Source organism: Nerophis ophidion, linkage group LG05 (assembly GCF_033978795.1).
Source record: "Nerophis ophidion isolate RoL-2023_Sa linkage group LG05, RoL_Noph_v1.0, whole genome shotgun sequence".
Taxonomy (NCBI): Eukaryota; Metazoa; Chordata; class Actinopteri; order Syngnathiformes; family Syngnathidae; genus Nerophis; species Nerophis ophidion.
The window spans coordinates 77,455,331-77,481,325 of NC_084615.1; the positions used below are offsets into that span (position 1 = coordinate 77,455,331).

Here is a 25,995-nt window from a genome sequence, read left to right on the forward strand (position 1 = left end):
TAATTGTAAATGTATCACATTACATCTGTTAAAAACATAATATTGACATGGGTCCTATTAAACGTAACATTGTGATGGCATCCTAAGACAGCTTCTTCAATTCGTTTATAACTCACTATCCATATCCATTTTCTACTGATTGTCCCGTTAATAACGACAAAAATAAAATAAAAAGGTCATAACCCCACCTTCTAAAATAATAAAAATGGTTACCATCCCCCCCAAAAAGTGCAGGTTGATACTTTTATTTTTCAAGTGTTACCCTTCACACATTTAATTCTTCCTTGCTTGTGTGTATTGTGGTTTCTTGTCAACGTATAAAATACATGGATGTCGTAATCTTCATTGTTGAATTAGAACTCTACTTTAGAACACTCTCTACCTCGAACAATCAAAAAGCTGTGAAAACGATGATGCTGTGTTCCAAATTTGGATTTACAGAACTTGCGTGAGCCTATGGTTTTACATTTTGCTAGTTGGCAACACTAAATTGGCCCTGTGTTGAGGTGGCGACTTGTCCAGGGTGTACCCCGCCTTCCGCCCGATTGTAGCCGAGATACGCTCCAGCGCACCCCGTGACCCCAAAGAGAATAAGCGGTAGGAAATGGATGGATGTATTGTCCTGGGTGTACCCCGTCTACTGCCCGAATGCAGCTGAGATAAGATTCAGCGACCCCAAAAGGGACAAGCGGTAGAAAATGAAGGTTGGATGGAAAATGAAGTTAGAAAAAAATTGGATTCATGGTTCTTTGAAGGGAACCTTACCTTTCAAAGAGTTGTTCAAAAGACTAGATGGTTAAACACAATTTTTTTTCATCAGAGAACAATATCAGGCTAGAAATCAACATCCATCCTGTTCTACAGCTTGTCCCTTTTGGGGTGGTGGGGGGTGCTGGAGTCTATCTCAGCCACATTCGGGCGGAAGGCGGTGTACACCCTGGACAAGTCGCGATCTCATCGCAGGGTCAACACAGACAATTTTCACACACGGGCCAATTTTAGTGCTGCCAATCCACCTATCTCCAGGTGAATGTCTTAAATTTTCACAAACATTACTCTACTTGTGGAAATTACCGTGAAATATCAACATCCATCCATTTTCTACAGCCTATTCCCTTTGGGGTCACGGGGGGCGCTGGTGCCTATCAGCTACAATCGGGCGGAAGGCGGGGTACACCCTGGACAAGTGGCGATCTCATCGCAGGGTCAACACAGACAATTTTCACACACGGGCCAATTTTAGTGTTGCCATCCCACCTATCCCCTGGTGAATGTCTTAAACTTTCACAAACATTACTCTATTTGTGGGAATTACTGTAAAATATCAACATCATTTTTTTTTGTTTTCATTTCAAACATTCCATAAGGAGATGTCATATTTCTATGCTTTTGACCGTGACATCACTAGTCTTGAAATTGAGCCTCACCTAAATAACGTAGCACAAGCGTTACTTAACAATACAGGAAAAAATGCACAAATAATAAAATGCCTTACCGGGTCCAGGGTTTCACCCGCCTTCTGCCCGAATGCAGCCGAAAAAGGGTAAGAATGCTGCAAGAAAGTACACCGTTGTCTAATTGGTCTGTCACTGAAATAAGCTTTTCTACCAATATACATATATAGTGGATTGACAAAATAGCATTGACGGGTGTAAAACATTGCAAATTGCCATCTTTATTTTTTCCCCAATATTCAGAGCAAATCATAATTGACAGCATAAACTCAGACTTTACAAAAACAAAACTGCTAAGAAAATACTTACCTAGGCCGTTCCTTCAGTGATTTAAGACCTGCTTAATCTGCTCTTAGCTATAAGGTTTCGAACTTGAACTTCATCCAAATGACCATTAGTTATTAAGCAGTGTAACATCAAAACAGGACAACAGCTAAATGGTCAAGGAGAGGAAGTCATTTCTTAAAAATGTTTTACATCCTCTTCGTTGCTATAATTAAATATCTTGGGAGAAGAGAGCAGATGCAATTGGTGTTAAAATTATAGGTTCAAGGTGAGTGAACTTAAGACTTACAATATCCATGGCGCAAAACTATCATACAAAAACAAAACAATATCTTTAATCCAATTATAAATATAACTATTAGGACTAGGCAATTTCTCCACAAACTGAAACAAGTCCTGTTCACACAACACATGGAAAGCAGGAGGAGGTTGAGGAGGGACTATTGATCCAAGTAATCTATCACGGTTACTCAAGTATCTCATGCTTTCCGAGATAGTCTCAAAACTGAAAGTTTCTAGCTGAGGATACACGATCAAGCGATGCAATGTGATGATGGGGGATAAATGTGTGTTTGGGTGAAGATCCATTGAGTCCCAAATAAAAGTCAAAGGGCGTGAAAAAACAGTGCTTCAACGGAAAGGTCAAAACATCCTTCCAAACCAAGATGCTAATGATTGTGGGAAAGTTTACATCCGTGGTAGTATTGTTAAGTTAGGGGAAGGTTGTGGACTTTTGAGTTTAGGCATTGTCGCTGCTTTCTACTGTGTGGACTTTAAAGATGTGCTCTGGTTTGTTGCCCTTGCTATGGTGCTCCCACATCTGCAGATAGAGTCTCTCCAATTCGATAGTGTACTGCTTGGTGTTGAAGAGAGGACTACAGATGCGCTGCTTCCAAACACGTGCTCTAATCATCTTTAAGCTGCAAGAAGTAAATGCAATTACAAGGAAGAATCGACAAAAATAATAGAATATTGACTTTTCCAAGTTGTAATAAATTTCTTCGTACTATTCCATGTCAGATCCCAACTTGACTGCTACATCTTCATAGTCCTGCCGTGTATGGGCAATGAGTTCTGGACAGCCAAGGCAGCTGAGTTGTGAAGCAGCCACTCGTGAGGCCAGAGTTTCACCTGGACAAGAGGTATAAAATAAAGAATGGATCTTGATTTGTTCTACACTGTGTGCATTCTGCATTGAAAAAGTGTGTGTTTATTTGTATCTGAATCATCAATGAGAAGCCCTACCTGGCATGGTGACCATAGGTGTTCCAGCCCAGAGAACATCCATGCCTGTGGTGTGACCATTGCACAGAGGTGTGTCTAAGCACACATCAGCCAGCTGCCCCCTCCTAACATGTTCTTCTTTGGGGGCCACTGGAGAGAAGATGATGCGAGAACCTGGAAGACCCATGTTCTGAGCATACTGCTGGATGTTGGGCTCGCCCACAGCTGGGAACCGAAGGAGCCACAATACACTGTTGGGTACACGTTTTAGGATCTGTAGAAATGATTTTATTTAATACACAACCGAAATAAGAGACCACCACTTATGAACACGTGATAGGAAGGTATAGCTTACATTGGCCCACATCTGAAGGGTTGGTGGGTCAATCTTGTAGAGTTGGTTGAAGTTGCAGTAAACAATGGAGTCCTCTGGAAGACCATACTGGGAGCGAGTCGTCACAACAATTGTGCGTGGAACTTCTTCCCCTGTGGCAGCTTTGTTATTGATCTGAAATGGGAGTGAAAATCTTACTTGTAAATATAACATATAGTGTTCAAATAGCATATACATTCTCTCCCCACCGTTTCTTTATCTCCATAGCCAACCAGACAAGAAGCAGCATTATGAACATTTACAAGTGGAATTTAGCTTGTCGTGCATACCTGGGTAGTGGCAAGGCCATTGCTGACAGTAAAGCTGTTGATGGTGACCTGTATTTGACCTTGGTTGATCATGTTGATAATTGCTTCTGCAGCTGTATTCATTGGGATCACAGGCATGGACAAGGCTCCATTTGTGTCTGCAGCTGGTTCCTGATTGTTGTCACATTTCATCTGGCCAAGAGAACAGTTTCAACATTACTGCTCAACCAAAGTTTAAATAATAGACTCACACTCAAGCACATTTAATACAACAACAAAATAACTACCTTAATCACTTTTACATCTGGCAGACTGTCCAAGAAGGCCTTCAGATCAATACCGTTAAGAACAATGCGGTTGTCAAAGATGTGTCCATTTGATTTGAAATCAATCACTGCTTTTTTCTGTGGGTAAACAAATACTTAAATTTATTTTTTGTATATTTAAAAAAAATTGCAAAAAGCTAAAAATGTATGACAGTCACAGGGAGAACAAACCTTGAGATGAGGAAACATGTTGGCATGATCTCCAATGAAAAATGTATGTGGCATGTAGGCAACCTTCTCAGAATATTGCTCGATTACTTCAAGAGGTGATGTCTCCTTGTCGCTGATGATGTAGTCCATGAAGGGTGCCCCGCTGGTTCCAGGGTAACCTAGCCACATTGCCTGTTACAGAATAAATAATACAAAAAGATTTTAAAATAAACTGCAGGCAGTATAAAATTCACCCTTAAAGGACTCAATCCTAAAATCACACTGATTTTTTTATAATCCATATATTACCTGAATAGGAGCAGCGCGGAGAGCAAACAGCTCATTTCTGGCTCCCTTGGTATATCCATTCATGTTAACCAGAATGTGGACCCCATCTTGGTGAATGCGATCAGCTGCCTTTCCATTGCAAGGAATCTGCAAATAAGGATATTATTATTAGGGTTGTTAAATAAACCGATGCGACCGGACATCTGGTGTGACAAGTGAGCGATTTAGCTGTGTAGGTAGCAGCCATTACAAGTCCCTCCATCTATCTATCCATCTTCTTCCGCCTATGTGGAGCTGGGTAGCAGGGGTAGCAGCCTATGCAGTAAAATCCAGACCTCCCTCTCCCCAGCTACTTTGACCAGCTCTTCCCGAGACAGTCTCCCCAACATGTCCTGGGTCTTTCCCATGGCCTCCTACCCGTTGGACAAGCTCTAAACACCCTGATAAAAGTCAGCTATTTATTAATAAGTTAATCAATTGTAGAAAAATTGACCGGGTATTGCGCAAATTAGCAATCAGTGGACAGTGTGTCTTTAAAACAATGTGAGATCCATGAACGTCTACAATACGATTCGTGCGCATGCTTCGTTAGCTTACCTTACTGAGGACAACAATAAATTTAAATACCATCAGCGCTGTCGACTGATGTGTCTTTGCTACCAAGCTAATTTAATGTCCCTCCACAGTGCAAAGCTGCTTCCAAGACAGCAATCCTCGCTTTCATGGCCGCAAATTAGCTGCGTTGATTACAGGTATCACTGAAGGACGAGAACAGATAAAAAATGCTACACTACACATCGTAGGAAGATAAAATAAGACAAGCTAGCGATGAATCGATTTATACTTCTAAGATTCAACTACTTTGACCGGTGCGCAGCATGTTGGCCTTCCGGAAGATATGCATCGATCCAACTTTGTTTTAAAAAGGCAATATATCGATTTTATCAATACTAGAAAAAAAAAAACATGTCAGACTTTATATGAAGTTAAGCACTTTTTTAATAATGAGGATGTTAAATGTCACTGAAGTCTGTCTGCCCGATGCTACCAGTCATCAAAACAAGAATGGCAGATACCTACGAAGGCTGAGAAAGCTCACAACAAATGCAAACGCCACAAGACTATCAAAAAGCAAAACACAACATTTTCCAGCTAGAGCACAACTGCAAAAGCCACAACAAAACACACATTTTCAAAAAACAGGCTCAGATCTAAATAATTGTATTAATCTTCGTTCCATTTCAAATCTGCCATTCCTCTCAAAAATCCTTGAAAAACTGTCTCCTCCCAACTTCCCTCCCACCTACAGTTAAATAACCTATATTAAACAATTCCAGTATAATTTCCGCCCCTGCACAGCACTTGTAAAAATCACAATCAATCTCCTCCTGGCAGTTGATTCTGGTCTTCTCACTATCTTAATCCTCTTAGATCTCACTGCAGCCTTTGATACAATTTCACACACAGTCCTCCTCCATAGATTGCACAGTATTGGAATCACACCCCTTCACTGTTTTAGATCATATCTCTCCGACCGTGCTCAGTTTGTTCAAATGAGTTTATTCAAATCCCCTCCGTCTTCTGTTTCCTGGCAATGGGAAACCATCATAGAACGCTATTAATCAACATTATGCACACAATCAGACATATTCTGTTTCAAACTCCACTCAGAGGGGAACATTGAAGAGAAAATGAAAGAGGAAGACCAAGACATAAGAATAAGGTTCCTTCTTGTTAATTCAACCTGAAGTGTCGGTTGCACTTCAAATACAATGAGAATGCGTTGGCCATTAATTGTTGTTTACTTGCTTGTTTGTTTGTATTCACAACCTACTCAGTGGCGTAGTGGTTAGAGTGTCCGCCCTGAGATCGGTAGATTGGGAGTTCAAACCCCGGCCGAGTCATACCAAAGACTATAAAAATGGGACCCATTGCCTCCCTGCTTGGCACTCAGCATCAAGGGTTGGAATTGGGGGTTAAATCACCATAAATGATTCCCAGGCACGGCACTGCTGCTGCCCACTGCTCCCCTCAATTCCCAGGGGGTGATCAAGGGGATGGGTGAAATGCAGAGGACAAATTTCACCACACCTAGTGTGTGTGAGAGACAATCATTGGTACTTTAATTCATTTACAACTAATTCCCTTACAAAATTATCAGGACTATAGAAAACATCAACCGCAGTGTCCAATATCCAGTGTATATTTCACAGTCACACTGTTTGATTGTTTTTTGTTAAAAAGTTATTGAATTGATTGCAACTCACGGAATCGTTTCATATCATATCATTCTAAAACTAATATCGTCCCTAAATCGTATCAGCAACATCAAACCATGATTCAAATCGGATCGTTAAAACAAACTGTTGCACCTCGAATAGCAAGTATTATCGACGCCAATATTTGGCATTTTGAAGTACTGTATATCGGTATGGGCCTCTTTTTAAATCGGTATCCGTCTTTTTTTTTTTTTTATTATGATCCATATCAGAACTATACCAGCAAATACAATATATAAAAACATAAGATACCAGTATATAGTATTTAAAAAAATAATTAGTCAAGCAGATGGTTATAAACACTGCTCAAACACCAGCCCGTTTTGCACTGCTTGCAAAGAGTTGCCTTTTTTACCCGCAGCAAGGCGCTTACTATCGGTATCGAAAAAAACATTGGTCAATCTTTATATATGGGCAATACTACAGTGAATAGATCAGATCAATATCACAAAACATTTATCATTTTTGTTTGCATACTCAAGAAATAAAGAGCAAAACCAAAAATTTAAATCAGAGCCAACAGCAGGAAATCATTTAAATAGTTGATTTTATTAGACATCCATCCTGTTTTTTTCTGATTATAATTATAATCAAAAAATTTAAAATCTAATGATTTTGAACAGACTAATAACAGTAAATGAACAAGTATATTATTATATTTTTGATAATTAGGAAAGAGGTGACCCCAAAAAGAATAAGGGGTAGAAAATGGATGGATGAATATAGGAAAGGATACAATATTACCGTACACATCAGCAGCCAAATTAGGACTGCATTAACCTGTTTTGAAATGGTGTTTTTACTTATATACCAAATAAAATAGTGTAAAATACAGATTTCAGGCTATATTGCCTTTCCCTTGCTGGTGGGTTCTTTAGGAAGTTGTAGTACAGACTGTTACGATTTAGACTGCCTTAAGAATTGCTTTATTAAATATTCCCACTCAAAAAAGATTAGTTTAAAATATAGTATGCTTACAATTACACATGAAATTAACTTATGTGGAAACTTATGATCCGACTTTGAATGATGACTAAGCATATGCGATGACCTTTTTTAGTTTGACGTACAACATTTTGTTATTTTACGTTTAAGTGTGAAAATGGGCATGAAAACAAGGCAAGCACATTGTGTTTATCAGTAGACTGTCATGGAGTTTGCAGAGTCACTGGTTGAGTCAATTTGATCAACTCACTGGTGAGCACTATGCTCAGATGAGACTTATGAAGTTATCAATAAAGAGACATAAGGTCATCAGAAACACAGAATCAGTTACCTGTGAGAGGTCTGTGAAATTATGAGCTTCTGCCACAACTTTGACTCTGAAGTTGGTACTGTCATCCGGGCTCAGAGCGTAACAAAACACCTTGAAAAACAGACATATTTATTAGAAAAATGATATAAGTAAATGTCCAAAACCAAATTTACAATAAGGATATTTCACCTCAAATTTCTCAGGATTATGCATGCCGGGAATGGACTGCATCAAGTGAGACGTCGGATGGTTGCCAAAGTCTGAGCTGACATATCCAACACGCAGACGTCCGCCGCTGGCTTTCAAATCTTTAGGATGCTCGTAAGTGGGTTTGTGCAATGCATTGATCTGAAGAATAGGCACATGTTTAGAACATACTTAATCATCCTTGCAGAATACTTACTAGCTGGTTTAAGTGGACTTAAATTCCATTGTCATTTAGTGTACTCTTATCCATCCTAACCCCTCATCTCTGCAAAAAGTGCCACTAATCACTTCAGCCAAGCCCACCACCCCAATAAACAACTTAAAGGTTACTTGCTTTGAAAAGAGCGTGTACCTTGTCCAGGCAAAGGTTTCCATGGCGCTCAGCAATGGCCTTGCGGAAGCCGTGAGAGAGTGGGTACAGCATGCTGTGATGAGGGTGCACTGAAGGCAAGCGATTCTTTTCAAGCTGGTCAGCAACAATGCTCACAAGCTTTTTCATCCGATCATCATAATCTGTCCAATCGCACACAATCTAAAAGAGAAGAGAAACATCTAAATTAAAATACGGTTATTGGAGCACCCTGAGGAAAATAAGACAAACATTTCCATTGGCACAAAGTGCTGCCACACAAGCCCAACATTTTGTTAAGGAAAGTCAAGACTTCATTTTTTACAATTGGGTGCATTTCTACACTATAATTTACTTTAAGATTTATTCTTATTTACTAATATCGTTTGGCTGTCTTTTTGACACTTACTAATTTTTAGTTTTTTTAGTAGATAATTTACTAACGTTATCATTCATCCATCCTTTTTTTACCGCTTGTCCCTTTCAGGGTCGTGAGGGGTGCTGCATTCGGGCGGAAGCTGGTGTACACCCTAGACAAGTCACCACCTCATCGCCGGGCCAACACAGACAGACAACATTCACACTCAAATTCAAACATTAGGGCAAATTTAGTGTCGCCAATCAACCTATCCCCAGGTGCATGTTTTTGGAGGTGGGAGGAAGCTAGAGTACCCGGACACTCTGCAGTACACGCAGAGAACATGCATTGGAAATGTAATTTAAAATTATACAACATGCATGCAATCAACTCAGAAAGCATTTCCCATTTGGCAACTGTATCCTGTAGCGACGGCCCTTGGGTAATACACTTCTGGTGTTGTGACCTTTGTTTACATCCGTTACGTCAAAAATATACCTTCTCGCTGCCCACTAATAAATGCTCTAAAACTACAACTGGTTAGAAACCAATTTTAATGATCCAAAAATGATTAGCATTAAAGTATAAAGTTGTCAATGATGTGGCTCGCAGAGCGAAAGCAGACGACAACAAGTAAGTTAGCTGGATGACGCCAACTATGCTAACAAGCAAGCTTGTTTTGGCGCCCCTGTCTGCCTGTAATGCAATTTAATGCAGAGTTTAGGCAAGAGCGAACGAATACTTGCGGCTGAGGAGAGTGTTCTAGAAATTTTGTTTAAAGCCTATTTTTTGATATTGTAGTCGGTTTACATAATTCACTCACGGAACTTTAGTTCTTGTTAAGAGAGTTCTGGTCGGACGGGTTTTCCCGGAACAACATTTCTGGTGTTGTTGCGCTGAGAAGCCACAAATGTAAATATACAGCATGATTGCTGGTAAGAAAACAAAAACTCAATGTCATTCAAACAATCAGCTCCATCTTATGACACTCCTCCTTTGACTCCCGTCCTTACACAATACAATATCTAATTTTAAAAATGCGGAAGTAATGTTTTTGACACAAAAATTAATGTTTTAAAACATGGATTTCTTCGTTTTCTCTGAAATTTCACATGCCTGAAAATATGTTTCTAAAAAAACATGGGGGAAATATGCTGTCATATCAAAATGGAAGTCGTTATTAACCAAACAAACCTGCAAGCAATGTGCCAAGTTACAGTATGCATCTGGGAAGTCAGGCTTGAGTTTCAAGGCTGTGCGATAAGAAGCAATGGCCTCTGGAATGTTTCCAGAATCCTAAGAGCAAAGACAAACATTAGAATACATGAGAAACACTGTTCTGCTTAGCATAAAGCTTTTTTTAATTTGCATTTTCAAATACAAACGAGCAGTGCTGTACATGCCTTCTGCTTTTTTTTGTAGTAGCAAAGTTCAAAAGTCAGCAAAAAGGCCACTCTTACGGTTATAAATAATAACAATACTTTAAATAACAGTGCACAATGTCTATGTTTCACATTGTGTTGCACACTGTGCATAACACAAAGCAAACATTTCAGACAGTATGAGTTTCTACAGTCAACGAAAGGGCTAATAATGCCTACTTTGTGTATTGACGCCAAATTGCTGTGAGCATCAGCAAAAGCAGGGTTGATTTGTATGGCACGTGTATAGCACTGGAGCGCTCCTTGTACATCTTGCATCTCTTTCAGCGTGTTTCCCATGTTTGAGTAGGCATCTGCAAATGTGGGGCTGATTCTAAAATCAAAAAGTTAGTGTTAACAGTTTATGAGAACACACACACAGTGTGTGAAAATCTACATCCAGTGAAGAAGTTATCAAAATAAAGTCACAATGAAACATGCGAGGCAAAGTACAATGGTTACAATGGCTTGTAACAACAGAATACAATCAGGTTTTGGCACAATGTAAACGTTATTCCATACTGTAAGAACTGAGAACTGCTGAGCAAAATTGCAAACCTGATAGCTTCTTTGTAGTGCATGAGAGCCTCCTGGAGTTTACCCTGCTGCTGGAGGACACTGGCAAGGTTGGAGTGAGCTGCAGCAAATTCGGGGAACACCTAGAAAAATGCATGAAATTTGCAGACTTTGTGATGACCGAATTTAACTGGATAAATATTTCATGATAATAAAATCTTATTATAAAGTTACTACTATACAGTACCTCTAGAGCTTTCCTGTATAGCTGAACAGCCTCCTCAATGTTGCCTTGCTCACGTTTGATATTGGCCAAGTTGTTAAGGGAGTCGGCATGGGTTGGGCACAAACGCAAGGCTGTGTTGTAGCACTCTTCTGCTTCAGACACCTGAGAAAGATGTTAACCAATTCAGTAATGCAAACGCTTCTCCAGACAACTACACGGTAATGTAAGAATGTATTTAAGAGTAGTTGCCTTACATTGCCTTTCTCCTTCAGGGCATTTGCTAAATTACAATAAGCATCTGGGAAGTGGGGTTGAAGCTCAATGGCTCGGCGGTAAGTGTCAATAGCCAGGTCAATAAGGCCCTGTTCATAGTAGACACAGGCCAAGTTTCCGTGTACAACGGCATGGTTTGGGCTAAGACTGAGGGCTCTCAAATATCCAGCCACAGCTCTGAAACATAAAAGATACTTATTTAATATTATGGTTATCTGTAAAAAAAAAAAAACATTCACAATGTAAACACCTTCTACTATTGCTATGAATTGTCAAATGTGTAGTGACGCTAAGACACTGAAGACAGAACACACACATGTAGTAATTCACAACTTAAAAAGACAGACCTGTCAAAGATTCGGGCTTCCTTTAAAACATTTCCTAAATTGATGTAAGCGTCAAGGAAATTTGGGTCCAACGTCACAGCCTTAAATTTGATACAGAGCATAAATGAGACTGAAATATAGTCACAGGATGAGAGAATACAAAATGCAGCACAGGGAAAGCAACTGACCTTTTCAAAATGGTGTATGGCCAGCCATATTTCTCCCTGGGCATTGAACACACAGCCCAGGTTGCTCCAAGCTACTGCGAAGTTGGGCTGAGTCTCAATGGCTTTCAGGTAGCAAGCCTTGAGTTTCCAATGGAAAAAAACAAAACACAAAAAAGGAAAAGAATAGGTAGGAAGAGAGATGTATAGTAAAGAGAGGGTAGGTAAGGGATTGAAGAAAAAATAAATAGAATAAAAGCAAGAAAAACAAAAACAAAAAAGGGCAGAGAAAGCAAAATTAGTGACAATTCTCCAGTACAACAAAAAGTGAGCCTACAGCATGGGCTCGCATGCGCATAACTGCCGCGCTAAGCTGCATTGCTTTTCCTACGCTGCGCAGAGCTAACCAACACCCACACATTGGCCATCATCTTGCAGTTATGGCCACATATTAAAACAAAACAGTGGCAACAGTATTCTTTACACTACACTGATAAGCTACCATCTAAATTAATAAAATGCATGTGAAGTGAATTATATTTACATAGCGCCTGAAGCGCTTTACATAGTGAAACCCAAAATCCAAGTTACATTTAAATCAGTGTGGGCAGATGGGTGAAGTATCTTGCCCAAGGACACAACAGCTGTGACTAGGATGGCAGAAGCGGGGATCGAACCTTGAACCCTCAAGTTGCTGGCACGGCCGCTCTACCAACCGAGCTATGAATTAGTTACATGGCATGATATTTCACAACCTGGGATAGTAGACAGTTTGTGCAGGTGATGGTCCCTGTAATGCATGCGCAACAAGTAAACGCAGGCGCGCGGGGTGTATGTTTTGCCACAATCACCGCCACAATGCACCATGACGCTTGCGCAGCCTTGCTCTTGGCAAAGGCAATTGCTTTGCCGCTTCGCTCGCTCTATGGCCTGGTGCAACAGCTGTAGACCGACACAACCCGTGGCAGAGAACCTGCCACCAGACTGGCACACACTCACACCCACCATCTTTTTTGGGGGGAAAAAACAGGTACTGTGAAAAATGTTGTCAGATCGTGGGATCTTGTGTAGTTGACAGGAAAGTGTTAATTTAAATCACTATAATGGCAAAATTTTACAAGCCCAATTCCTGTCTCCCCTTCAAAATGTATTGATTAATGGGGGCATTTGGGAGCGAGGCTGGTTGTAAGGGTAGGAAGGTCTGCAACCAAGAGGCCAAAAGGATTGGGGTTGGATCGCACGCTGGCGCGCTCTGCCTTTTTAGTGGCTCAGAAGAAGGTATCGCTGCGCAGCCCTTGCGCTACTGCAGACTCACAGCGCACTATCTGCATCATCAGAGCACTGCAACTTAATAAAGAAGGAAAAAATAAAACAAAACAGGAAAAACAAACAACAAAAGAGTTAGAGGATTCTTACTTGTTTATCACCATTATTGCTTCCAAATCCAAGTTTTTCTCTAGTTAATATGAAACTCAGTAATTAGTATAAGCATATCTTAAAAATGCTTACTCTCATTTCTTTAGCTACTTTTTTTTTTTTATTTGCTCTTCAAAAGATGCCACAAGACAGAGGAGCTCAATTGTGAAGGTGGTTTTTCTTTTGCTGGCAGTTACAAACCCGTTACCATATTTTTGGACTTTGTCAGAGTGGTGGCCGCGGCTGGCTGGAAGAAGAGAAGACTGAGGCTGCCCCTAGTGTTCCTTTCCGCCCGGACCTACGCAGGAATAGTGTCACCCACCTGAAACCTTCTATACAACAATTTCAGTTGAGGAAAAACCAAAAGAGACAAAATCAGAAACAACATCGTTAGTAAATTTGATAAACAATGCATTTGTGTTCAAATATGGAACTGCAATAAGGTTTTCCAAAACACAACAGATTTAACGGTCTAGTCTTAGTATTTGTACATGCAAAAAAATTTCAGTTTTGACCAAAAACTAAACAAAAAAACAAAAACGTTTAGGGGAAATTTGGAGGGGGAAGAAAGGCTTTGTTGCATTTGATTCAAGATGTCAGTAAAATATTTACTTTTTAAATTGTTTTTACAGGAGGGCAGTTACTGGCTTGATCTTAACCAAATGAACTGATCCCAATTTTTTGGGGGAACTTGCATGTCTGAACCAAAATGAAAGAAGAATTAATCATTGGCTTTTTGTATTAACATTTTCATGAAATATTTAATACTTAAAATGCTTTGTCCTGGCTTGCTCTCTTGAATCCTGGCCAATGGGGTGGGGAAAAAAAGTCTGTGGTTTATTTGGATCTAGAAGTCTCCACAGCTCTGAAATGAAGAAGTCATCGCTGTTGCTGCGCACGACTGTCCTAGCAACGCATCTGACGCAGGCGGTGGAGTACAGATTGCAAGCTGTCTTCCTGACAACAAATGGAGGCACCATTGAAAGGTACCGGATATATTAGTTTACACTGCACATTTACCAGCTATTAAAGATAAGGCTAGCAGTTAAGAGTTAAAGACTAAAATATAAAATCATGGAGAACTGCTGGAGAGGTCTCCAGTAATTTTCTGGAACGACTGAACGGTCAGGAAGACAGCTCTTGCTGCGCAGACTCCACCAATCCTCAGCAAGCGCGCGGGGGGCAGAGCGACAGAGCAGAGGAGCTTGTCACTCCCTGGTGCTCCATCCCCACTCTTCAACCCCACCATCTAGCATGAAATAAGATGGCCTGTAACCACGACAAACTACACCTCCAGATTTGACCCAACCCAGGGAGCCCCATGTAAACATAAAAAGAGCTGAAGTGGCAAATGGTTTACCAGTACTCCAGGCAAGGTAAAAGGAAGCAAGTGCTATATCAATGGACTCAGAACTTATTGTGGCAGTTTACACAACACTGGAGTTTAGTGGCGAGGTTACAAACCATCTTATCTTTAGCACTGCAAATATTAACTAGTTTCTCATCAGTTCATATATTCATCACAGACCGAGCCAGCATTTTCCCTCCAGAATCAATAGTCAAATGCATAGAGTGAATTGCCTATGACAAGCATTTAACTATCTCTAGCCTTTCTTCCTAAGGGTGGGGGGGTGACCTCCTGTACAAGGTCTAGGTAGACCAAAAGGGAATTGGAGGTAATATACAGGTTTGGGGAAAATTTAAGAGGTCTACCATGGTGGAAAACTAAGGTTATTCAAATGAAATTAAAAAAAAATTAAAATCATAAAAGTTAGAAAATATCCTGTATGTAGTCCAAAACATCATTTTACTATGTGAAGCACACTACTGCTTTGAGTGGGAAAATGTCTGCGTTCTCTGAAAATTAGCTTGCCAAAAAGGGAAAGTACTCCAGTTGTTGGCAACATTTTTAAAATAATCAGGAAAAAATAACTATATTTCTTTAGTTGGGGGAGGGACACTAAAATTAAAACAAACAAAAGACACCACCACTTCATCTCAAATACCAGATATGGGTGACATACCTTTGCCTCTTCCAAGCGTCCAAGTGCTTTAAGCAAGTTACCCAAGTCACTGCGCACACAATACAGATCCTGTGGAAGGTGGGGGGGGGGTTGTTACTATATATAATGCAAGAAAATGTTTTGAGTGCAAATGTGTTTACAAGAGCTACTGAGATTGTCCTCTGATTGCAATATGCAACGTCTGACTCACAGGGTTATACTGTAAGGCAGACACATAAGCCTGCACTGCTCCCTCCATGTCCCCGGCAGCGACCAGAGCTGCTGCAAGGTTGATGTAGCCGTCGATGAAATCTGGTTTCAGTCGCAGAGCATGGCGGTAATGTTCGATGGCTTCCTGAAGTTGCCCTCGCTCCTTGTACACGTTCCCGAGGTTGGAGTATGCCTCTGCTAGCATTGGATTCTGTTTGATGGCCAGCGTACTGAAGTGGGCAGACCTGTTGGGTTGGGATTGGTACAGATAGGTCAAAGTCCAAAAGTGAAGATGTGGCACGGTTGTTGCAACCACGCTGCCATTGATTGGTAAGACTCATCATTATGTAATAGTGAAATTGGTGGCAAAGCACTTTGCAGTGCAGATAGCTACTGACCATGAACATACTCAAAAGCAACTCAGTAATTTTTGATGGCAAGTTAGCCACGAATCCCTTTACTGCGTATCCTGCAACCATACTGCATCAGTTGCCCACCGCCCACACCTCACCTGTCAAGCCTCCTGCACTGGAAGTGAATGGAGGACAGGAGCAGCAGCACGCCCGTGTTATCAGGCTCCTGACGCCATAGCTGCATGCAATGGCGCTCAGCTGCCTCAAAGTCTCCTGACTGATATTCCCGGTGTGCCAGCTCAGCCAACCCTTGGAAGGAAAGCATACGTTTTGTCGGTTCTGGAGCACCAACACAGCCCGAGGAGCAGGGGGAAAACAAGACGTTAGATGTGATGGATGGGAAAATGGCAGACAAATGAAAAATAAATCTAAACAAAAATATGATACATAAACAACTCAAGTTAAATTTGTTTTGGCAATATATCAAAAAGTTGAAACCCCCCTGGGTTTTCAATAATCATTTGTGCATGAAGAACGGTTTGGTATTAAAAAAAACACAATATGTATATACCTGCAGATAATCAATCACAGAACAAAATGAGCATGCTGACTCTTCATTTTAGTTCATGTGTTCAGCACAGCAATCAGCTGATAAAAGTATACATGGTGTTCTTACTAAGCATCTGAGTAAGACATCTTGCTGTTTTACTTGAAAATGAAGACAAAATAGCAGGGGGAAATACGTGCATGATGTGAAAAACATGGAGGAAGGGCACAGCCTGATATATACCTAATACAGTGGTACCTCAAATTAAGTGTGGTAACTTACGAGTATTTTGAGATACGAATTGTCTTTTGGCTTGTTGTTATGCTTTAGGTTGTAAGCATAAATAAGTTACAAGCCTCCCCACAGCTTGTTGGCATTGATATTTATAAAGATACACAGACATACATAGTTGATGCTTTGAACAATTTCCTTTGTGGATCAATAAAGTTTGTTTAAGTCTGTCACCTCTGACCTCCAGTCTGTCACTCAATTATGTCCATGTGCAACATATACAACAATAACACTTCCAATTGTTACATGACAGAGAAGCCGCCCAAAGGAAGCACTGCAATAGTCCGCTCCCCAAGGTAAATGCTCGACACTATTACATCACTTAATAAAACTACCATGGTTGTCTGTAGCACAGCGTTTCCACGCCACTACGTGGTTCACTTACTGCGGTCTCTGAGCACGGCAAATTTTAAAATTCCCCTTGAGATTTGAGTTCCAGTTTAGGTCTAATATACAGTGACGTTGATACAAATCTTAAAAAACAAATAGCGTCCCTACTTAAAAGAAATGTACTAACCACAAGAGTGTTCTGGGACGTAACTCAGGCTATCATCAAGGAAGATTATGGCATTAATACAAAAGACACATCAAAATGTGCTTTGCGACACTCCCGTCGGTGCTAATGACAGTCAGGTGTTTTGGATAGGGTCGCTATCGAACCTCAATACTTTTTGTTCTGTGTCAAAAGAAAGGTGCAACATTATCTTATGTTTTTAGTCTTTATTTAACAACTTATCATTGACTTAACTTACGTGTCTTGCTTCCATTTTAGATTGAGTGACCGTGCTCGAGTGTAAAACTCAACCAAGCAAATAACCAACCAAGCGTCCTCCTTGTTGCGTGTACTGATGTTAAAGACAATATACACTTCATTACACGTGTGCCATATCGCTATATTGATGATTAAATGCTTTATAATTCCCTTAAACATGCAAAATGATTTCCTTGGCTCGTTAGTGCGTGCTGATTTTAGAAATTATGTACACTTCACTGCACATGTAATTCATCACCATGTTGCTGAACACATAAATCTATGAATGTTGGGTTTCAGCAGCACAGGTATGCATTCACTCTTTAATAATATTCCCAGGGCTCTGTGTACATGCAGGCTGGTTTCAAAGATAATGTGCGTCATTGCACGTCTAAAGTTGTTCAAAATAAACATAATAGGAGGTATAATGCCACGAAGTCAGATATTGCTGCTTTTTTCAGGCTTCTGATTGGACAAAATGTGCAAAACAGCAGGTGTATGTGTTTGTGTGTAGACATAGATAGTTTTGCAACTACACTTGTGTGGACGGAGATTGTTTTAACCACAAATATGTGTTTTTTAAACTCTCTGTGTTCATGTGGACATGGCCTAAGAGAACATTTAAAATCACCAGACACACTCTCCATACATAGCAGCACATTCCGTAATGAACACACTGTCTATTTGCAACGGCATATTTACTTTAGATTTTATTTAGACATGTACTGTCGCCATTCAGTGTTTAAGTTAAATTCTTGTGTGCTGCTATTGTGGTTTGCTGCTCAGCTACGAAACAGGATGAGGTTATTTCAATCCAGTGTATTCTTTCAGTGCATTTAAAAGTGCATGAATTATTAAGGACATATCATTACTAAGCAATCTGCATCATGCAGCAATGTGATTTCAAGAGCATAAAGTTTCAGTACTTAGGATTTCACAACATTTTGAAACTGTCAAATAGATTCAGAATTGTCATTCTTCAATGAATAATTACACGCATCCAAATGTACCAGAACAGGCTAACATGGCATATGCGCATTCTATTTAAGGCTATGTCTACACTATGCCGGAAAACCCCTTAAACAAATAATTATTTAGCCTAAGCCCCGTTTCAGCCACGTTAAACCCATCGTTTAAGGTAAACCTCCTTGGATAATTTTTTTTTTTACACGGGTAAGTGCGCCGTGAATTTCTTGAATCTTAGTCTCTTAGCATTGTATTGACTCATTGAGGTTGGTTTGGTGGTAGCGGGGGTGTATATTGTAGATTCCAGAAGAGTTAGTGCTGCAAGGGTTTCTGAGTATTTGTTACGTTGCAGATGTTCTCCCCAAATGTGTTTGGCATTCTTGTTTGGTGTGGGTTCACAGTGAGGTGCGTATTTGTAACAGTGTTAAAGTTGTTTATACGGCCACCCTCAGTGTGACCTTTATGGCTGTTGACCAAGTATGTGTGTGTAAAAGCCGTGGAGGAAAATCGGACGTGACGACAGGTTGTAGAGGACGCTAAAAGAGAATGGTTGCCCCGGGAGATTTTCGGGACGGGCACTGGATTTCGGGACGGGCACTGGATTTCGGGAATCTTCCGGAAAAATCGGGAGGGTTGGCAAGTATGGACTCATCGTATAAATAAAAACTTCTCCATATCGGCGTATCATGGATACGGCAACAGCAGAAGTCACACTGATTTGGTGGTGTGTAATTTGTTGTGAGTTCACACAAGGTTCATTTGATACACCATGAAAAAAAAAAAAAAACATAACTTTGTTTTGAATTTGAAAAAAAAAAAAGAACATTTTATTTTTCACAAAAGAAGGGTTCGGTGAATGCGCATATGAAACTGGTTGGGTTTGGAACCTCCAACAAGGTTAAGAACCACTGTCTTAAGGTATAGATTTGCGATTTCCAAAAGCGCTTGTACATGTACAATAAAGAGAAACATGGGCATGTCTGGATGATCCGCCTCCATCTTTGTTATGAGATGGCTGTGGCGTTGTCAAGCCAAATTTCTTCCCCCCTACAAGAACCTTCCCCCCCCCATTTACTTCCGGGGTCATGATTAACACAGACGTTTTGTTAACGCTACATTATAAAAATATAGCGCTATATTATAAAAATATAACGCTGTACTATAAAAATACAGACGTTTTGTTAACGCTATATTATAAAAATATAGCGCTATACTATAAAAATACAACGCTATACTATAAAAATACAGACTTTTTAACGGTATATTATAGAAAATAAAATCAAAAAAACAATTTACAAACACAAGCTATGGGATAAATAAATAAATGATAAATGGGTTGTACTTGTATAGCGCTTTTCTACCTTCAAGGTACTCAAAGCGCTTTGACACTACTTCCACATTTACCCATTCACACACACATTCACACACTGATGGAGGGAGCTGCCATGCAAGGCGCTAACCAGCACCCATCAGGAGCAAGGGTGAAGTGTCTTGCTCAGGACACAACGGACGTGACGAGGTTGGTACTAGGTGGGATTTGAACCAGGGACCCTCGGGTTGCGCACGGCCACTCTCCCACTGCGCCACGCCGTCCCATGACGGATGACGCATTTACTTCCGGGGTCACGTTTCCTCTCATGTCATCCCATAGCTTGTGTTTGTAAATTGTTTTTTTTTATAATATAGCGTTAACAAAACGACTGTATTTTTATAATATAGCATTATATTTTTATAATATAGCGTTATATTTTTATAATATAGCGTTAACAAAACGTCTGTATTAATTATGACCCCAGAAGTAAAGGGGGGGGAAGGTTTTTGTAGCGGGGAAGAAATTTGGCGTGACAGCGTGTTCTTTCTGATGTCACTTCCTGTGTGGGGCACGGTCTTTCTGGCGTCACTTCCTCTCCGAACTCACTTTTTGAACGATCAATGAGTCCATACAAAGCTAAGAGCCAAAGATTCAAGAAATAAACGGCCCACCTACCCATGTAAAAAAAAATGTCCGAGGAGGAGGACCTTAAACGATGGGTTAGTGTGGCTGACACGGGGCTTAGGCTAAATAATTATTCGTTTAAAGAGTTATCCGGTGTTGTACCGAAATCTGTTACCCATCGGAATTTGTAACTCCAGGGGGCGATGTTCCCATGGCGTTTGTTTGATGGTTTAACGGCAAGGCCAAAGAGGAGAAGAAGAACGCTTGCGTAAACTATCCTTGATGCTGAAATGTCAGTTGTCAGAATTTCAGCATTAATAAATTACACATATTCTTGAAATCAATGACTTACTTTCATTATAGTATGAGTCCATTGTATCAGCTGTTGATTCTCTCACACACATACATTTTCCAATATAGATAAGGCTATACATGCACATGCGGCACGTTGTTCTGTTTGTTACAATCAGAATCAGAATAGTTCTTATTGCCATTGTTTGAGAAAGGGTTCACAAACTAGGAATTTATGTTATGGCTGTATGTTCTCTATTCTTAAGCCAGGCACCTCAATAACCATTTCCTGCCATTTTATTAATGCTGAAATTCTGACAACTGACGTTTCAGCATTAAGGATAGTTTACACCAGGGGTCACCAACGCACTGCCCGCGGGCACCAGGTAGCCCGTGAGGACCAGATGAGTAGCCCGCCGGCCTGTTCTAAAAATAGTTCAAATAGCAGCACTAACCAGTGAGCTGCCTCTATTTTTTAAAATGTATTTATTTACTACCAAGCTGGTCTCGCTTTGCTCAACATTTTTAATTCTAAGAGAGAAAAAACTCAAATAGAATTTGAAAATCCAAGAACATATTTTCAATCAATCAATCAATGTTTACATAGTCCTTAATCACCAGTGTCTCAAAGGGCTGCACAAATTACAACACAAACCACAACGACATCCTCAGTACATAAGGGCAAGGAAAACTCACTTGGTCTTCACTTGTTTAAATAAATTCATTTATTTTTTTACTTTGCTTCTTATAACTTGCAGAAAGAAAATTTTAGAGAAAAAATACAACCTTAAAATTTATTTTAGGATTTTTAAACACATATACTTTTTAACCTTTAAATTCCTTCCTTTTCTTTCCTGACAATTTAAATCAATGTTCAAGTAAATGTATTTTTTTTTATTGTAAAGAATAATAAATACATTTTAATTTAATTCTTCAATTTAGCTTTGTTTTTTTCCGACGAAGAATATTTGTGAAATCTTTCTTCAAACTTATGATTAAAATTTCCAAAATCTATTCTGGCAAATCTAAAAAATCTTTAGAATCAAATTTAAATCTTATTTCAAAGTCTTTTGAATTTCTTTTAAAATTTTTGTTCGGCAAAATCTATAAGAAATAATGATTTGTCTTTGTTAGAAATATAGCTAACAACATGCAGATTGGATTTTAACCTATTTAAAACATGTCATCAAAATTCTAAAATTAATTTTAATCAGGAAAAATGACTAACGATGTTCCATAAATTCTTTTATTTTTTTTTCTCAAAAAGATTCAAATTAGTTAGTTTTTGTCTTCTTTTTTTCGGTTGAATTTCGAATTTTATAGAGTTGAAATTGAAGATAAACTATGTTTCAAAATTTAATTTTCATTTTTTCCCCTGTTTTCTCTTATTCTAAACCGTTCAATTAAGTGTTTTTTACATCATTTATTCTCTACAAAAAACCTTCCGTAAAAGGAAAAAAAATGTACGACGGAATGACAGAAATACCCATTTATATACATATGTATATATATATACATATATATGGCTTGATTGGATTATCCAGAGAATAGTGCTCGATACCCTGGTAGAGCGCAATATGGGCAACACCCTAAGAAAATTATTCAACAAGAACAACATTAAATTGAGCTACAGCTGTATGAATAACATACAACAAATCATTTCAAACCACAAAAAAGCAATTGCAAAAGGACTGCCTACCCCCAGACTAAACGACTCTGAAACCAATAAGGAATGTAACTGTCGCAAGAAACCTGATTGCCCTCTCAACGGAGGGTGCTTACAAACATCAGTCGTTTACCAAGCAAAGGTAACACGCAAGGACATTAACACATGACACATGACGTACGTAGGATTAACCGAAGGAGCGTTTAAAACCAGATGGAATAATCACAAAGCCTCCCTTAGAAACCAGACTTTGCGGAATTCTACAGAACTCAGCAAGCACATTTGGAACGTCAAAGACAATAATGTTGAATGTTCAATAACATGGCAAATTCTTGCATCCAGCACACCTTACAACAGTGGTAATAAAAGATGCAACCTATGCTTAAAAGAGAAACTGTTTATTATATATCATCCAGATCTATCATCCCTCAACAAGCGCAGTGAAATCATTTCAACATGCCGCCACAGACGTAAACACCTCCTGGGTAACACATGAGCCAATCACCATGCCCCTACACCTGCCTGTACCCACCCACTCTGTGCCCTATATAAACCACTGTATGTGAATGCTTCCATTAAAATCTCCTGATGATTGAGGGAACCCCTCATGAAACAGTTCTGTAGAGATGAAGTAGTCTTGTGATATTTCCCACACCTAAATATACATACATATATATATATATATATATATATATATATATATATATGGATGGATGAGTGAGTCACTCCAAAGACATGCACCTAGGAATAGGTTGATTGGCAACACTAAATTGGCCCTAGTGTGTGAATGTGAGTGTGAATGTTGTCTGTCTATCTGTGTTGGCCCTGTGATGAGGTGTCGACTTGTCCAGGGTGTACCCCACCTTCCGCTTGATTTTAGCTGAGATGGGCGCCAGTGCCCCCCGCGACCCAAAAAGGGAATAAGCGGTAGGAAATGAATGGATGGAGATATATATATATATATATATATATATATATATATATATATATATATATATATATATATATATACATATATATATATATATATATATATGTCTTATGTCCCACTCTCCCTTGTGGAGGGGGTCCGGTCCAATCCGGTGGCCATGTACTGCTTGCCTGTGTATCGGCTGGGGACATCTCTGTGCTGCTGATCCGCCTCCGCTTGGGATGGTTTCCTGCTGGCTCCCCTGTGAACAGGACTCTCGCAGCTGTGGTGGATCCGCTTTGGACTGGACTGTCGCGACTGTGTTGGATCCATTATGGATTGAACTCTCACACTATCATTTTAGACCCGCTCGACATCCATTGCTTTCCTCCTCTCCAAGGTTCTCATAGTCATCATTGTCACCGACGTCCCACTGGGTGTGAGTTTTTCCTTGCCCTTATGTGGGCCTACCGAGGATGTCGTAGTGGTTTGTGCAGCCCTTTGAGACACTAGTGATTTAGGGCTATATAAGTAAACATTGATGATTGATTGATTGATATATATATATATATATATATATATATATATATATATATATATATATATATATATTAAAGGTTAATTGAGCAAATTGGCTATGGTCATGAGCTTTGGGTCATGACCGAAAGGATAAGATCACGGGTACAAGCGGCCGAAATGAGTTTCCTCCGCCGTGTGGCGGGGCTCTCCCTTAGAGATAGGGTGAGAAGCTCTGCCATCCGGGAGGAACTCAAAGTAAAGCCGCTGCTCCTTCACATCGAGAGGAGCCAGATGAGGTGGTTCGGGCATCTGGTCAGGATGCCACCCGAACGCCTCCCTAGGGAGGTGTTTAGGGCACGTCCAACCAGTAGGAGGCCACGGGGAAGACCCAGGACACGTTGGGAAGACTATGTCTCCCGGCTGGCCCGGGAACGCCTCGGGATCCCCCGGGAAGAGCTAGACGAAGTGACTGGGGAGGGGGAAGTCTGGGTTTCCCTGCTTAGGCTGTTGCCCCCGCGACCCGACCTCGGATAAGCGGAAGATGATGGATGGATGGCTATTTCTGGCTTTTTTTAAAAGTGTGTATCAAACTGGTAGCCCTTCGCATTAATCAGTACCCAATAAGTAGCTCTTGGTTTCAAAAAGGTTGGTGACCCCTGGTTTACACCATTTACGCAAGCGTTCTTCTTCTCCTCCTCTTTGGCCTTGCCGTTTAACCATCAAACAAACGCCATGGGAACATCGCCCCCTGGAGTTACAAATTCCGATGGGTAACAGATTTCGGTACAACACCGGCTTGGTGTAAACGGGACCAAAGTCACGCTGTTATATACTCTCTCTGCATCTCATTTACAATAAATAATATAATTGCATGAATAGAATCAGATTTGTCATTTTTTTGGTGAATAGTTACGGACATCCATATGTACCAGAAAAGGCTAAAATGGCGTGTGCGCATTCTATTCAAGACCCTCTCTGCGCATCTCCTTGACGATAAATATAAAATCATTGCCTGAATTAGTGATTTCAAAACATCACTGCAATATAATTACGCAGGACAACATTTTGTCGTGTTGCTTCTAAAAGACATTTGGTCACAGGCGAGTACAAGGAATGGTTGTTTTTCACAAGGCTTCGTCCTCTGCTCCTCGCCATTTTACTGCTGTTATTGTTTGGAAGACACCAACCTGTGCTGTCCGCCACGTTCCCCACGGAGCTCGCCATCTCCTCGCTCTTCGCCTCTGGCACGGTGGACGTCAACGTGTCTGCCGGCAGCTTCACAGTTGGAAGAGAAAAAACAAAAAACGTTGTCTTTGTCGGACACTGGCGGGGGGCTAACACGTTGCTTTGCCTCGCAGCCAGCCACTAACTACATTTAGGTAGTGAACGTCGTAGTTAGCGTGCGGTTGTTAGAATAATCATAAATTCTACCCGACACACGATAAGGATTTAGAGTAACATTAGACGTGTTTTTTTTTTTAAATAGTAAAGCTAAATGTTGCGTCCAAACAAGACAACCGGGGAATTCAAAATGGCGAAGTGGGTGTGACTCAGTTTTTTTCCCCCCCGGAAAGTAGTTCGGCATCTGGCTATGTCCACTCAAAAATCATTGAAAAATGTAGATAAATATTTCACGGCTGTCATATTAATTGTAACATAATGGACGACTAGCGAGGTTTGTAACTAGCTACCAATGCCAATTTCAATTAAATCTCTCAAAAGGGAACTATATGCGCGGATGTATACATTGGTGCAGTGAGGCGTAGTGCAAGCGGTGAAATCGCGCCAAAGCGTCAGGATCACGTGACAGTCTAACGGTATGAGGGAGATTTTTTTATTTCATTTTTATTTTTTATAAATGTTTATTTATAAATTTCAACAATTACAAACAGTAAGTCAAACAACAATATAAAACATAAAACATTATGAAAACAGTACAAAACAGCGCCAGGGGGTTGTAAATTCAAAATAACAAAAATAGAATATATATATATATATATATATATATATATATATATATATATATATATATATATATATAAAATAAACAAAGTGCAAAGCCATAGGCTCATTCAGATTCATTAATCAACTTAAATTCGGAACACAGCATCATCGTTTTCACAACTTTTTTGTTGTTAGATGTAGAGCAGGGGTGCCCATTACGTTGATCGCGAGCTACCAGTCGACCGCGGGGGGTGTGTCAGTCGATCTCCAGCCAGGCTTTTAAAAAATATAGACCTAAAAATGAGTGATCATAAATCTTCACCAAGACGTCACTTAAATGACATTCACGGTACCGGAGGGTCTTGTGAGATGACGCTGGCTGCTGCAAGATCATTATTATGAAAATATGACCGAGAGGAAGGCGAGAAACACTTTTTATTTCAACAGAC

The 25,995-nt window shown here is 40.0% G+C and overlaps 1 protein-coding gene across 5 annotated transcripts; it reads right to left on the reverse strand.

The window, feature by feature from the left end:
• Window positions 1–1,652: 1,652 nt before the first annotated feature.
• Window positions 1,653–25,137, reverse strand: ogt.1 (O-linked N-acetylglucosamine (GlcNAc) transferase, tandem duplicate 1). Of its 5 annotated transcripts, none has more exons than XM_061902061.1 (22): window positions 24,790–25,137; window positions 15,884–16,034; window positions 15,374–15,617; window positions 15,184–15,252; window positions 11,768–11,884; window positions 11,601–11,680; window positions 11,235–11,430; window positions 11,002–11,142; window positions 10,797–10,897; window positions 10,419–10,572; window positions 10,012–10,113; window positions 8,445–8,642; window positions 8,093–8,251; window positions 7,925–8,014; window positions 4,391–4,516; window positions 4,103–4,273; window positions 3,893–4,009; window positions 3,627–3,797; window positions 3,319–3,471; window positions 2,985–3,237; window positions 2,747–2,870; window positions 1,653–2,659 (listed from the first exon to the last, which is right to left on the reverse strand). In XM_061902061.1, exons 1-22 carry the CDS (start codon window positions 24,824–24,826, stop codon window positions 2,479–2,481), a joined length of 3,135 nt encoding a protein of 1,044 aa, XP_061758045.1. In that variant the 5' UTR covers window positions 24,827–25,137; the 3' UTR covers window positions 1,653–2,478. The 5 variants fall into 5 exon arrangements, with proteins under 5 accessions (XP_061758045.1, XP_061758044.1, XP_061758043.1 ...); XM_061902060.1 differs by having other exon boundaries at window positions 8,463–8,642; window positions 15,884–16,064; XM_061902059.1 differs by having other exon boundaries at window positions 15,884–16,064.
• Window positions 25,138–25,995: the final 858 nt, after the last annotated feature.